The sequence below is a fragment of the Sparus aurata genome, chromosome 7, assembly GCF_900880675.1.
Source record: "Sparus aurata chromosome 7, fSpaAur1.1, whole genome shotgun sequence".
In the NCBI taxonomy this organism is placed as follows: Eukaryota; Metazoa; Chordata; class Actinopteri; order Spariformes; family Sparidae; genus Sparus; species Sparus aurata.
Genome location: NC_044193.1, coordinates 19,637,660 through 19,653,567, shown reverse-complemented (window position 1 = coordinate 19,653,567; position 15,908 = coordinate 19,637,660). Strand labels below are relative to the sequence as shown.

Here is a 15,908-nt window from a genome sequence, read left to right as displayed (position 1 = left end):
ACTTGACAGGGACAGTGCATGGCTTATTGACAGTACCAGAGTTGGTTATAAGATAATTTACATCTATAGTCCCTGGGAGACATCAGGAGACATGTTTTCACTTTGTCCTTTGATACTTTGACATGAAATGAGCGATTACAGCTGCTCTAAGACTATCATATTGAGTCAACAAAACAGAGATTAACATGTTGATGAATTTTTACAGCTTTATTTCCAAATATAAATAAACAAATAAAACAAAAATGAATAAGAAAGCCACAAAGGTATCAGTACTCCGTAGTAGTAGCAATATTAGCATCTATGAGGCAGTCAGTTGAAACCACATCTATTTGACTCAATAATGTAACATGATAAAATAATAAATGTACAACATTTACAAAAATGCTATAACAAGCTCTGATAGAATGCTTTTATAGCTTTAATGAGAAACAAACCAGATATATAACAGTAAGAAAACTGGACAGCATGTTATAAAATACTTCTTGCACCACATATGAACATTTAGTGCAATTATATAATACATTTAATAAGATAACATTAATCTACACAGTATGTACACTCTTCTGTCTTTTCTCTCGAATGCTACATATTAAACAGACAGTTGAAGCTTTCATATTGTTTTGTTTTCAGCCTGTTCCTCTTCATTCCTGCACCCGTCCTTCCTCTGCTTGACTACCCAACATGTAACAATGCAGTTCATGGGATTTGTTGGTTCATACTGTAAGCAGCAGGAGCGACACAGGCTGTGTTAGCTGGCTTTTATTATCTCCCTGATAGAGATCTGTTGTTTGCACACGTCCAGACGAGTGCCGGGCTATTGTTTTGTTTTATGACCATCTCTGCTGGGTTGCCATGGCACTAAGGCCTCTGGCCCCAAAGTCTAATCCTGTCCGGTGTGTCGAAATTCCAGACGTTGGCTGAATCATTCCAGTATCACAGTCGTACTCCCAAATGTTGTCATAGTCCATTTCCTGGTCATCTGGCTCTGTGGGTTCAAGGTACGAGTGGTGATCTATAGGAACGAGAGAAGATTCAATGAAAGGCAAGCCTCGCATTGACTGAATAAACTTCAGTCCCGATGTGGGATTGGCCTAATACCAACATATAATCTTACTGTTTAACCAGTAGTGTAACATGCCACTACTGCACCACCTTTCTTTGTTATTTATATTTTGTTTGTCATGGCACAGAAACACCCAACATGAAATAATCTGGTTGTAGCACGTGTAAGAATGAATGTGTAAAGCGGTGTGAAATTTAGTTATCAGGTAAATTCTAGTTGTGTTTTCAGTTGTGACAAAAGGGCTCGCTGATAAGTGTGTAAACATGCCCAGTTGTGTGATGTCAGTCACAGCTCAGGAGCAGATCCAGTCTGTGAAACAGTGTTCTCTTACGCCGTGCATCCCCCACATGGGACTTCTGCACAAATGGCATTTAGAGCTGCACTAAGCTCCATTTCATTGGCACATTTTTGCATTTCCTGCACTTTCAATTCTGCAGCCTTTAACCTTCTGTCTACCTGCTGACAGATCCAAGACTTCAATCAATCCAGTGAGCTTCCAGTGTTTAATTTAAGATGTAATGGACTGTGAGCAATGTTCTGTGTCCTTGGTGGTATTTACAAAGGCGGCTGACTGTGTTGACATCCATAACTCATAGTTGGAAAGAAATATGATGCCACAGTGTTAGAGCCCTGATTTGAAAGAGTGCCCATTGTTTCCCGATAGAAGTTTATATGTTATTTAGCCCATGTTTTTGATTTTTGAGGAGAGCTACAGTGATGAATTGAGTAATTGATTAGTTGTCAACAATTAAATTAATTGCCAACTATTTCGATACTCAAATAATTTGTTTAAGTAACTTTATATGAAAAAGTCTGAATTCTCAGATGTAAAAGTAAATATTTATATGTGAAAATGTTCTGGTTTCTTTATTTCTTCTTGACAAAAAACTGAATATCATCAGGTTTTGGAGATTTGAGGATGTTATCTTGATCATGTAATCAAAAGTTTTCAGCGTTGTCTGACATTTTAAAGACCAAATATCTGACCAATTAAGGAGAAATAAACGACATGTTAACTGACAATGAAATTAGTTGCAGCTTTATCAACAAGATGAAAATTCCTTAAACAAACATAGTATAAAAGCATATAATAATTTACTATAAACATTCCAACAAACCTGAACTCCAAACATAAAACACGAACAAAAATGGTTTAATCCGGTTTATGATGACATGCCTTCACTTCTTACCTGGTGAGTAGCCATAAGGCATCTGAGATGTGTTCCTCACTGAGCACGACGGGAGGAGAATCTATCAACAGATGTGAAAACAAGAGACAGTTACTTCCTGCGATCAGCTATAACAAACATTCTCATGTTCCCTAAAATTACGTTTCATCTGTGGCACCTGTTCAAATATCACCTGCAGAACAAGTACATACACATGGTCTGCTACCACACAGCGCACCATCGGTGCTCTTTGTACTACAGCATTCCAGAAACCAGAGTGTCCTGGGAGACGAGTATCTCTGTGTTTCTCACCTGCTCTTGCAGTTGGCCGGGCGTGGGCAGCAGCTTTAGCCTTGACACAGCCTCGGCTCTCTGCTCTGCTTGGCTCGGAGAAGTCTCCATCTCAAGGCCAAGAGCTTGTCCCTGGGAGTTGGTCAGGACCAGGCTTCTCCTGCAGCGCCTGCCCATTGGGGGCGTGCAGAGCTGGAAGGAGGAGGGAAGGAGCTCGGGAACCCGCTGGTGGTGGTGGAGCTGAATGGGCTCTTGCCAGCTGTGCTGCTAAAGAACATAGGAGAAACATTTTAGAACAGAGCCGGTATAAGCACTTAAAACAGGAGTTTAGAAGTTTAACATTAAGTGTCATTTCACAGCGGTGTGAAAAACAAAATATATACATTTTGATAAAAATAACTCCTGTTCTTCCATATTGTCAAATGTAATGCAAAGTCATTTAGAAATTTAAGATTTTGCTTTCAGCAGTCTATTAGATATCATGTGCGTACGTGTGTGTGTGTGTGTGTGTGTGTGCGTGTGTGTGTGTGTGTGTGTGTGTGTGTGTGTGCACTGCTTGATATCAAACTGGCTGCTCCGGTGTAAATTGAACCTATGGATCCAGTATCGTTGTCCTACTTACCAATGGCTTGGCCTGATCCAGGGAGTAGATTTCGGGGCTGCAGGGCTCATCATACAGAGGCGACAACGGTTGTCGTGGGGCGCACATGTCCGAGTGGCGCTGAGGGGGGTTCAAGGAGTAGTTCAGGGATGTTTGAGGGGTGCTCCAGCTGTTAGACTGATCAGAAAAGATTCAAAGAGATCCAGGAGTCAGTTTGAAACAACATTTGCCAATTCTCCTTCAGTCTATATGACGCTTTTTGGGTTCACAGACGGAAATCACATAAGCCACACCTTAGGATCAGATTACGGGTTTTGGACTAATATCAGTAAGTGACAGCTAAAGCAGGTCTGTTGCAGATCATGATGTGTATAAAACTGCTCTCTTAACACAGCCACATTAGTGGAGGGATACCACTAAGTATAGGAAATGCTCTCTAATTGGTGGCTTAGGTTTTGTTTATAGACTATAGTAGAACTTTCATTCCTTGCCCCGTCAAGAAGATAAGTCCTTCAACCCCAATTCTGCAAAAATGTCACTATTACACCATTTGTTAACACCATACTCATCATGACCCCTCTCAGCTGACTGCTTGGTGAGTCTATTTTAGTTACTGAGCACATGACATGTAAAATAAGTCAACGGCCTCGGGGGGAATATTTGGTTATCACGTTAGACGCCAGACTGAATTACCTTGACAAGCGGTGCTTTCTCCAGCCGCTGTGGGCTGGAGCGGTTCATGGCGGAGTAGGGTGTGCTGTAGATCTGAGACAGCACTGAGGCCTCAATGGGCTGGAGGTAGGAGCCGCGCTGGGGGGAGGAGTAGCGTAGTGACAAAGGTCGTAGGTCTCGCTCTGGCCTGGAGTGGGAAGACACGCTGTTAGTCCTGCTGCCCAGGCGGGCGGTCTCAGTCGAGGAGGGACGACTGGAGGTGTACTGTAGGGACAACAAACACACCAAGGGCAAAAGTCAGCATCACTGAGTTCTAGTCTCCTCACTGCAGCTTTAGTGTTTTTAGCAAACACAGTCAACTGTGACAGTGTGAGTGAAAATGGTCTCCATTAATTTAATTGAGAGGTTAATGGTTCAGGTCAGAAGATGGACAACAACACGTCTTCTTGGCACTGAGCCCTCTCCACTTTAAGTTAATTGGATGGGCAGTCGGCCTACACATCCCCCCTTCTGGGGGAGTTTGGTGAAATGTCCTGATAATGTCTGATAGTGCTTCAGGAGGGGACTGAATAAACAAGCAAACCTTTCATAGCTGAATCAGCCTTTTATTTTCATAAGATCCAAAAGTTGTTTTTATGTTCACAGTGTATGTGTTTTTTTGATTTTTGTTTTTTCGTTGAAAATTCTTGACTTTATGATTTTTTTTAACTGAAAGGCCTGAGAATCACTTGAGCCTTTGTAACAGGAGCAGTTTGGTCTTTGGACCTCGCTTAATAATTAACTTTCTCAAAGAAAGGTGTCGCTGCTCAGCTCCACCAAAACAAATGTTCTCTTTTAGAAATGTTCAACAAACTCCTACCACATTTCAATCTGTGCAAATATTGAAGTGTTGGTGTATTTGCTTCACTATATCAGCTCAAGAGTACTTGAACATAAGAAAGTAGCACACAGCTGACTTACACAGAGGGGCTCAGAGTATCCTGGCGAGAGCGGGTCGTTTTCATGAATGGGTAACTGAAGGTTGTGGGACCCACGTCCTGTGGGTGACTGTCTGAACTTCAGGGACTCAGATCGTCCTTGGCTGTTTCCACTCCACCTGTCAAACTGTGGTGCCTACAGATGAAAGGACAAAAATATATTAGAAATGAAAACATTTAACAAGAGTTATATTTTTTTTAAGACTGTTGGACCATTGACCATTAATGGCAGTAGTAGTAGTTGTAATTCATTTCATAGTCATTGCTTTACAAAAGAGGCAGTGCCATGGTGTCCTTCATGACTTTTTCTCATACTTTAATTCACTCCACCCACAGAAAGCTTGCTCGATAGTTACGGTTCATCAGCAGCTGTGAATAGTGTAATTGTTTTTGGCCTGTGAAAGGGAGGAAGGCGGGCCTTACCTCTCTCTGTGTTGGGGTGTAGATGATGTCATATACTGGGGGCGGAGGGGAGAGAACGGGCACATCAGCAGCTTTGAAATGCTGGATCCAGTCGCAGAACTCGGTCCTATCCAGACACGACACCACTATGGGGTTGATCAGCTTCCCTGGGAAGAGAGGGGGGAGGACAACGTCTGTCATTCGGTCCACTCGCTCAGTGGAATGTGCTATAGTCAGATTGTCATTCTGGGGATAAAATCAGCTCATTCATGGAGGGTTATGCTCTGTGACGCTAGCAGATTCATGGAAAAGGCCATGCATAAGAATGTACATTAAAATTCCTTTAAACGTGTCTCTTTAAATGCTATCATGCTAAAGGGACTGCTGCAGAGCAGCTCACTGATTCACTTTATTTACCTTCAATCATAAAGGTGTTGGGCTTGACATCTTGGCAGGGTGTGGTCACAGTGATCATGTTGAGTGGAAGTTTTCCCTGTAATCAGTCATAATGAGACAAACTCTGAGTAAACAGCTCAGGATATGAACAAATGTAAGAATAAAAGATCGGTGAGGTCAGTGGTACCTTATAGAAGAGTCCGTCATCCTCCTCTGATAGGATGATCAGTGTCGCTGGGTACATCACCAGCAGTCTGTCACTCTGTTCCTGTAGAGACGAGATTATAGCTGCTCATGAGATTTGAGTTCATATTCAGCTGTGTTTCATTCCAGTTATTGGACCCTGTTACATTTTTCTTATCCATTAACAGAATACTAGATTCATGTCTGAGTCATACAAGTTAACAATCGTCTATGATTAGTTCACAATTATAAATATTTAGTCTGATGTAGTCTTTCTGAGGCAACATAAGAGATTATTTCCTTGTGGAGACGTCAATTACTCTCTTTGTGTGCAAGTTGAAAAGAAAAGTTTGGCACAATAAGAGAAGGGGTGGTTCAAATTAAAGTTTAATTTTAAACCAGCAATTTCCAGAATCCTGAATCACATAACATCTATGATGACGGTATCATTTCATTTCAAATATTAAAAGATTTTTGGCTTACATGTGTGATTGTATAGATGAATTGCCAGAATATATTACAAAATCAAGCGTTTTGCATCAAATTGACGCATATTCATAACCATAAATTGTTAAAGTTTTGATATTGTACAAGAAAGACATCAAATACTTCTGGTGGTGAGAAAATACAGCCGATAACTCCCAGTTGTTCTGGCTGTGTGAAGATAAGAATATGAAAAATACCCAGTACACATGCGACCGTGAGACCTGGTGCAAACATAAGAACAGTCCAGAGGTACAGTTTGATTCCCAGAAAATTCTTCAGTCAAACCAGTTAGTGGGGCATTTAAAGGTGCGGCACACAGTTTATGTTTCTTTCTCTCTTGGAGGGTGTGTCTGGACAGACAGCTGACATTCCAGCTGTGAGGTGAGTCGAGTCACTGCGTGAGCCGGGCGAATGCCTCTTACACACCCAGGCCCTAAATCTCACACACTTCAATAGGGCTGCCGCTGTTTCCCACAGAGAATTAAATACTGATATCCGTGCAAGCCGTGTCAAGACTACTGTTTTTACTGGCTGCTGTGTGATGCTGCATCATCGTTAGTTATTTGTGCTCATGTCTGATTTGGTTGGCGAGGAGTCGTTAATTTTTCATCATGTGGTTGCAGGTGTCTGTCACAATCTTGCACCATGACAGGAAAATAAATAAAATAGAGTTATATTTGCAGCAGAGGCACCATTTTGCAAAATATGGACTCCACCCTGTTCACTCACTCCTTACATTGTGTTGAGGTAATGTGTGTGTTGAGCAATTTCAAAACTATGTGAGTCACCTGGATTTAGACCTGATGTGATACTACGTGTATTCACCGTGTGAAAAAATCCCCAGTGTTTGAAAACACGTATGTATCATGAGTTACAGTCTGTGTAACTGTACATTTCCTTAAAAAGGCATGAGTAAAGATGCCGTGTTTTACTTCCTTGAGACGAGTCAGTGATTCATTACTGATAAGCAGCAGTGATGTCTTACCTGGCAGGGCAGGTGCTGCAATCGGACTTTAGTGACATAGGTGATGGTGCCCAGGCTGTCCCGCTGTGAGCCTTCCCACTCATAGATGTGCTCTCTGTTGATGGAGTTTCTTAGCTCCTCTCTACCCTCAGGGGGCTCGTCCTGGTTTAGCTGAAGAGGATACACAGGAAGGAAACATTAACAAAGTAAATATGAACAGAGCTCTGCCCTGTAAGCAAATTTAAACATGTTGATTTGGATTCTTTTCCCAGAATGTCATTCTTGTTTGTTCATTGTTAAGGCTCCTAAGCTAAGGATTATTAAAGCATCACGAGTTCAGTCATTTTCTTCTGTCCTGACACATCGAGGTTTGTGTGTTTCAACACCTGTGGGTGTGGAGTCAGCACTTTAGCCCTTAGCAGATGTGAGGGTTAGTTCGATGAAGGCTGTGATGCGGTCAAGGCCGCTCCCTAGTATCCAGGCCTCAGGGAGAGCCAGCAGTGACCTACTTGACTCACCAAATCTACACTCACATACACACACACATCCTGTTGTATCAGAAGTGGTTGAAGCCAAAGCATTTTTACTGGCAAATTCGCCACGTGGATTAAAAGATGACCACATGCAAGTGTGTCATGAAGATGACCCTCAAATTCGATTTAAAAAGGAGAAGTTAAGGCACTTTTTTGCAGCCTGACGTAACGTAACACAGGCCATTTGGAGTGTTGTTTAACTTACTTTCACTCTGGTGTAGTTTTCGGGTCCAAACGCAGTTCCTCCATTGGCCTCAATATTTTCCTTGAGCAGGCCAAACCAGAGGTCCATCTCTTCTTGGTTGGCACAGTAGACGATGATGGGGTTAAGGCTGACACCTGCAGGGTGCAAAGGTCACAAGGTCAAAAATGGAAAGTGTCAGCCTTTCTTAGCCTTTCTTTAGACATTCTGCCATGGTGATGAATCATTAATGATCTTAACAGTCTGCTTTCCTTGATGTTTAGAACATCTATGCAATAAATACAGTGAATGCTAAAAAATGCTCAAGATACATGTAAGACCTCTTGCGGAAGATCCCTCTTGACCTACTCCATTTGGTATTTAAAAGTCATAACAGGCTCTTCCTCCCACACAGTGCTTACCCACAAGGAATGGACAGAACCTGGGATGAAGAGATCTGGAATCTCCCTCTATCTTTGAGTCCCACACATACCAGAGATAACCAGCTAAGATAGCCTATTTTATTCCAACCCTGTGGCTTTGTACTGTAATTGTCAGGAACCTTCAGTCTGCTAACTGCTCCTTTGTAAGCAGACACTTTGGACTCATCTGTTGACTTTCTCTTTATACAAACTCTTAATTGTAAACCTAAGCACTACCCTGACCAGTTGTTTTACCAGATTTGAAGCATGATGTGTGAAAAGCCTTGACTGTAAGTACATAATGAGATTTTCTCTCCTTCAAACTTTGAGTAAGTTTTAAGAGATCCTTAGCTATTGTTAAAAGTAATTATCCATCATTATCTCACTTTCACAGCCTTGTTAATTCAAAACACGTGAAGGCTTCCCGGAATCTTCACAGACAATCTCTTGCTGAGATTGCTGCGTCACTCTCTACCTCACCAACACCACTTTACGATAAAGCTGATTCATATTTTCAGCTGAGGGGAAGACGCAGATCTCACCGAGAAAAAATCTCTACATCACGTCTCTTACTTGACTCATGCTTCCTTTGCTTGTTTCCTGTCAGTGATGCCTCCAAGAAGGTAAATAAAGGCTCACTCGGAACAATGAAAACAGCCGAAATACAAGACCACAAAATAACAAGCTTGAGCCAAGGAAATTGCAAAGTTAAACGTGAGAAAGAAACACCAAAGAGTATCAATGTTATGACAGCAGGGATGTTTCAGATTTCAGGGAGATAGTAATGCTAAAGAAGTCAAAACACAGAAACCTAACACTCTTCATGACTGGGATTGACTGTTTAAACAGTGGATTTGTTTAATTCTGTGGGTTTAAATTAGTTGCAAACTTTACTGATTTTGTTGTGGTCAGATCCATCTAGAGATGACAGCGGCTTATTTCCACTTGAAAAGAAATTAAGTTTCATATTGTTTTTGTCCACTCAGAGATCAAAAGCTAGCTATTAACCTGAGTAGTTTTTGGAATGTGCCATAGATTATACGCAGTGACAAGGCTAAGAGCGGTAGCTGGGCTTTTCTGTGCGACAGCTGGGCTGACTGAAGTGCACCTGTTGTCTAACAAGAACAGTCTTTAAGGCCTGTTTGGCCTCCTGACCAAGGGTGAAGGGGGCCCAGCTCTAGTTAGTCTTGGGGTTGAGTGGAGGTGAAGAGGGTCGCAGCACCTTTGAATCACTGGAATGTGTTAACATAGGAAATGCTGCAGCTTGAAAATAGCGTGCGGTTTCCTTCTGGTTTTTTAAGTGAGGAGAATTTTTACTTTGCATCAGAATTGATGAGAGGGACAAATATAACAGACCACCAGCAGGGGTGACTAAGAATAGCCACAGAATATATGTATTGAAATTACATAAATACAAGCCAATGACCCAGACTCTCGCTCTATTCTAGTTTATCTTCCATTTTCCTTTTTTGAAGTTTAAAGTCAGTCCCTGGCTTGTAAACACCGTACTGGATTAGCTGGTTCCAGACTAAATGATTGATTAGCTATCAATATTCATAACTAATAAAACTCAAAAGAGATTATTAAAACATTCCAGGACACAGCTTGTGTCCTTCCTTGTGAAGTTGGAACTTACCGTTTATCTGAAAGGCGTATTCCTCCGGTTGGCTGTGGTTGCAGTTCTGTTGCAGGTTGCAGATGGTGAGTTCTTTCAGTGGAAGAGTTCCCTGTACACAAAACAACAACAACAAAAAGCTCTTTTCAGACGCCAAAAAGCATTCTGTGCACAATTTTGCTGTTCAGCTCAAAATGTTAACAAAGACATTAATCACCATGGCACTACATGAGGTCAGCCTTGTAAGTCGATGATGTACTCATGTCTGCCTTGCATTTGCCGTCATCTACTGTACTGACTAATATTGCAGACAGGTGCTGAGCTCTCTTTTTTGACATGGGGGGTTTAACTCTCGACAGACGCACTAAAACGATGATTAATGGCTGCTCAAGCTTTATGAGACAGGTGAAGAAGCTCAATCATACTTTCTGTTTACAGACACAGTGTCGGTTGACAAGGTACGCATGTCAGAAGGTATGATGTCATAACACAAAACTCTGCCCTACAGGAAATTTAAAACTATAAAAATCAACTGTGAGATATTAACTGATATTAGCTTTGAACCATGGATCTGATGGGAGGGATTGTGTGTGATGAAACTCACCTGGTATGTCAAGCCGGTTGTGTTGTTGGAGACGAAATGAAGGTGTGTCTGGAAGAGATCCAGGTAGCAGTCATGTACATCCTGCAGAGATAATGAATGAGCTTTAAGGAAGGAAAGAAAGAGTCGCAGATGCAGATACAGCGTTGACAAAATTAGCCCGGTATGTGAGATGACAAAGTCACTCCATGTTTTACAGAATTTACATAATGTGTGGAGTTTTTAATTCCAATCAGGCAGTGCGGCAGCTGATTTACCAGATTGTCACACTTTTGATTAGAAAATGAATCTGGGAAATCAGCGGGTTTTGTGTTTATGAAATAAACCTTGCATGCACATCAGCTCATGTCTGCAGGCTTATGATGTTCTATATTTCATATATTTATATTGGTTTGTCTCCGATGAGGAAATTGGATTTACATATATGACAGCCTAGTAAGGGTTGTAAGATTAATTACTCTTTAAATCCCCGCCGGTTGTTTTGTACGTTTATGCATGTCATATTGGAACATCTTGTTCTTGTATCATCTGCTGATTCATGGAGCTCCTACAGGAAATGTTCAGATTAAGTAGATCGTACACGGATTCTCCGTAATGTAGGAATTCCCTCACTGAGCACACTTCTTTTTGATAGCAACTATCTCTTTCTTCATGAATGGCTTTCTTTCAACACTTAGGTAATACTTGTTTCTTTTCTTCCTGGGATTACTCTCTGCAATAATACAATGTGTTCTTTTAGTCATGACGACATCCGTTCCATCAATCTTTGGGCTTTTGACAGAGCTGTTGTGTCACAGCTCAGACAAATTACAGTTCCCACAGTGAGGAGCCAGCGTGTCCTCTATCAGTCCCTGGGATCAGAGGAACTCTCTCTACCCCGAGGTTTTCTCTCAGAGATGTTTCACAACTGCGGCAGAGGCGAGCATGTCCAAACACAGGCTGCGGTCCGCTTTGTGGAAAACTGATTGGATTATTCACAGGCAACCATCACGTCAATGCCAACAGCAAGTTTCAGTCTGAGAGGTGGCCGCAGAGAAACATCCTGTTACCCTCCACCTGTTTTCATGTTTCGCTTTGTTCTCAGAGCTGACTGGCCCGATGTGTCATTGTAGGCTTGGTCATTGTTTAAGACCTCATTAACCGCAGTGAGGATTGTGCAGCATTAGTTTTGTTTTCTCATATAGTTGCTTTCCTGATATTTCAACATAGAGTCATTAAAAAGTTATTTTGCCCCACTCACCTGGCAGTGAAGGAAACGGAAACGAACTTTGGAGCTGTGAATCATCCTTCCATAGTTCTTCACATTGATGCTGCTCTTCTTCCAGCCGCTGGCTGGGTCATAGGGAGGATCCCATTTTATGTTCTCTATCGTCTGCAGATCTTTATGGGACATTTCCTGCAACAAGTCATAATGTAAGTGAAGTTTAGACATGACACGAGTAAACCAGTTAGACTTGCTGTTAAAATAAGACAGCAATAAAAATCAATTGCAGACAGACTGACATGTACAGGAGAGCAGTTTTGTGAGGTATACAGATGATTGAGTTTCCTGTTATTGCTGTGTCCTACGAGCTGAGGTCCTTACCTTCCTGGGGGTGACAGTGCACAGGATGTTGATGATGCTGTTTGACTTCTCCTGTCCCTCTTGGGGATTCTTCTTGCGAAACAGGCGACTGCTGCTCGAGAGGGAGACAGAAACCACGTGTTACAACTCATTCTCCGATGTTTACCATTTATTCTATGTTTGACTTTACAACTGCCGTGTCAACAAGGAACATTTCCTGTTTATGGGCGTTCACTGTCATCTACTGTTGTCAGATGGAGACAATGGTCTCTAGTGATTTGCATTTGTAATTCAGGGTTAGTGACTTGTTTTCCTTCTTTTGTAATAATCAAGTCACACACTGAACCTTTTTTTGTATCAATTTTCGCAGCAGACTAATGTATCTGAATCCGGATTTGTGTCTGGTGTCATATAAATTAACCTTCCTTTGTCCTCATTCCATCAATGCCAGCCATTTAAGTGATAAGTACAATCAGGCCTTGTGTTTCTGATCGCAGAGGATAAGCATAGGAAAATCAGCATTCAATGTTACTCTTTGTTTTGCGTGACCCCCATCCGTAACCATTAGTGTCACATCTTTTATGAGGAAGCTCCCTCGCTGCAATGATAAGGCATGGAGATTGCATTTACATTCTCAGCGTGTAGTTTATCTGCTTATCTGCACATATGTGTGCCAGTGTCCCTGTGCAACAACGCAGGCTTTTGTCTGCATGGTGGGAATCAAGGTCTGTCTAATCAGGAAGTCCCTGTCTAGAATCAGTCATTCATTAGTGTTTAGTGAGCGGTATATCCGCTTTTATAGTGTATAAATACACAGAGAAAATATGATAATCATGCATGCTGATGTAATTCACTGTTGCAAGGTGAAAGAGGAATGTAGATAATAGACAGGTAGTGGATATGCTCACCCCACATTCTCCAACTCATTGCTGTGGCATTCAACTGCTACGTACCTCTCTTCTCTGTGGGGAATACCTGAGCCTGGCCTGATTTACCAACACAAAGAGTAAGTTGGGAACACGGGAAACAAGAACACTGGACGTATTGTCTACGATGAGCCATCGAACCAACGTGGAAGGTGTATCAGTGTTCATGCTTGAGCCGTTGGGTTTTTGAAACCCAGCATTTATTGTTTCATTTGAAAACCAAGAGCTACATGGCACATTTGACAAAACCAGACCCTGACTCATCACACAACACAAGGGAGAAGACTGGAGGAGAAGCTAATTGGAATCAGATGTGGTGATCCAGCAAAGCAGGCTGTACCAAGTGTAACATGCCCAGGCGTATAAGTGTGGAGGATTTAAGAAAACCAGCGAGAATAAATAGTATAACCCATTGATGTCAGTCAGTTCCTGTACTCTGTACTGTAGCTTTCAGGTCAGATCACTACAAACTATTGACTTATATATCAGGTGTCATAAACCAGATATTAGCAGTAATTAACTATATTGCCCACATGTGATCTTGATAATGAATGGGGTCAGGTCCTGATTTTGGAGGGAAACCAGATTCACTGACAGCTGGCAGATCATCTTCACAGAGATGCAAAGTGGAGGCAAATGGTAACTGGATCATTGACACCGTTGGCCAGACGGACACCACTGCAGGCACGACTCGGGGACTATCCCATGTTACCATCTGATCCTGAACCTGGCCCCACAAAATTCACAACCTCTGTTTCACCCCACTGTTCAAACCAAGAGAAATACCAAGAATTCCTTCCAGCTGAAACGCAGAGTCGAAAATAACAAACGGCAGTCAAGGGCATGACATGTGTAGAGCAATCACACTGACACAAGTACAGTAAGAATACCTAAAACAAGTTGTAGAGTTCTTACCTGTTTCTGCGTATGAAACTCTTGCTGGAGAATCTGAAGTTGTGCTGGGGGACACATGACATGCTGCTCCCCATGCTGCTGTGATCCGTGGGGCTTTGTGCCGCTCTGAAGACAAATTGTACTCCTTCTGTGATGGTTGAGTGTAATCCAAGAGTGCAGTGTGCTCCCTGCTGAAGTCTGACTTGTACTGAGGGAGAGGTGGGCAGGGTGAGGGCTGTTTAGTGAGAGTGTGTCTGCGTATAAGGGGTGGAGTTTGGGTGCTGTGTCACAGGCTGTGTGGTGAATAATGAGTGGGACTCACACCTCCTGTGAGTAGCCTCTGTCTGTTAAATCAATCCCAGCGACAAAGACAGTGGGGTTCGGGGAGAAGTGTGCCATTTCACACCTTCTAGGAGCCAAATGGGTCTCATTGTTGGGGTCATCACTACGGTGAGCGGTCACTAAACGTAGTGGATGGTGTGTGTCAATCAAAGGGGTAGATGGGAGCTTCCACTGGCATGCCCAGACATGAAAAATGCCTCAGAGTTAAGTAGTCTGTTTATTTTTGACCCACATACTTTAAACACAACAGTGACATTTTGAAACTAAAGGAAGTTTTATTTTACAACCCCTTAGTGTTTTGTCCTTTCTTGTATAAGACTATTATTTTGAATTCAACGCTCAATAACATAAGCAAAACAAAAATACACAATTTTAATGACAAAGTGAAGACAAAAAACAAATAAGATACAATGAAAACACACATTTAAACCACACATCAAACCAACATGCTCAAGTCAGCCTCAGCATGTCATAGATGGTCAACAAACTTTAAATATGTTAGATATAAATAAACATGCACATCATGTTTAACTTGAGTACAGTTTTCCTCTTTTGAGTATCCCTATATTTTTTTTCTTTCACCAACAGAAACCTCAACATTTTGCTGTATGTGGCATTATTGCCCTGCTGTCCCACACAACAAAATCACAAATGGTGTAAAACAAACCAAAACCAACAATTTTGATGCTTGTAATACATTTCCCCTTATGAATAATGCACACAATTCTTATTTCCAGTCTAGTGTAGCTGGGTATGTGTTGTTGTACATTGTAAAGAAATGTATTACTTGAAGAGATAGTAACTGGTAGCATTTAATTAATTACATTTCATAAGTAATTTGCACGATACTGATATGTGAAATTATCTTTACAAAAAACATATATTGCCGGGCTCTATTTACAGCAAAGTCATCTGTCAGTAAGAAAGGAAGGGACAATAGTTTAAACAGGACGCTTGTGTATTCAAAGGCTCCAATTTTCATACGGCAAGAGGTGAAGTGGTGTATGCAAACATCTTGTTTTTGCATGTAAGGAGCTTGTTCCTGTATCAACACTTAAAATGAAACTCATTCACACAAAAAATAATCCTTTAAGATGCATAAAGTCAGCTTTTCCTCCTTCTTGTTTTACGTTTCTTCTCAAGGGATGTTCAGCATAATGGAATGTGGCATTTCATTTAGATAGCACAGCCTACTCTGCATAAAGATTTCAAAATGATCCTCCAAACAAACCCCTTTTTTACTTTGTCATTCAAACATGTAAGGAACCAAGTTATTAATATTTGGTTTTAGATTTCAACACTCATGACTCACAATAGAAAACATGTAATGTTCCATTGGTTGGAAATGGATGGTGACATGTGGTCTTGCAGTCAAACACTCATAATCATGATTATCTTGTGTTTGCTCATTAATGAGGTCATTGTCTGTGTTGATATGCTGTGCTATAGTCATGAGATTTCATGAGTGCTGCTCGCTGTCAGGTAATGGCAACCAGTTCAGCCGGTTTGTTGAAACAGATGCACCTGAGGCAGCAACAGCTATGAGCCTGTTAAAACCACAGCTGAGTCGTTGTCACCATCCAGCCTTTCAGATGCCGTGTTACTGTTCTTTTGATGGGTCGCAGA

General features: G+C 41.6%; 1 protein-coding gene across 2 annotated transcripts; it reads right to left on the bottom strand.

Moving 5' to 3' along the window:
- Window positions 1-192: 192 nt before the first annotated feature.
- On the bottom strand, window positions 193-14,144 carry plekhn1 (pleckstrin homology domain containing, family N member 1). 2 transcript variants are annotated; one of them, XM_030421788.1, is made up of 16 exons: window positions 13,962-14,144; window positions 12,142-12,232; window positions 11,797-11,952; window positions 10,560-10,640; window positions 9,977-10,067; window positions 7,943-8,076; window positions 7,226-7,375; window positions 5,759-5,839; window positions 5,593-5,668; window positions 5,197-5,342; window positions 4,757-4,909; window positions 3,818-4,060; window positions 3,146-3,301; window positions 2,545-2,790; window positions 2,254-2,314; window positions 193-1,012 (listed from the first exon to the last, which is right to left on the bottom strand). In XM_030421788.1, exons 1-16 carry the CDS (start codon window positions 14,033-14,035, stop codon window positions 828-830), a joined length of 2,124 nt encoding a protein of 707 aa, XP_030277648.1. In that variant the 5' UTR covers window positions 14,036-14,144; the 3' UTR covers window positions 193-827. The 2 variants fall into 2 exon arrangements, with proteins under 2 accessions (XP_030277648.1, XP_030277649.1); XM_030421789.1 differs by having other exon boundaries at window positions 2,545-2,787.
- Window positions 14,145-15,908: the final 1,764 nt, after the last annotated feature.

What these genes read in the sequence shown, in the direction of transcription:
- plekhn1 (XM_030421788.1), bottom strand. Translation starts at nt 14,035, where the DNA reads ATGGGGAGCAGCATGTCATGTGTCCCCCAGCACAACTTCAGATTCTCC. An exon ending in TGCAGCACCTGCCCTGCCAG is followed by an intron (nt 5,840 to 7,225) that starts GTAAGACATCAC and finishes TCGTCTCTACAG; the next exon opens with GAACAGAGTGACAGACTGCT. An exon ending in CCGGCCAACTGCAAGAGCAG is followed by an intron (nt 2,315 to 2,544) that starts GTGAGAAACACA and finishes ATCTGTTGATAG; the next exon opens with ATTCTCCTCCCGTCGTGCTC.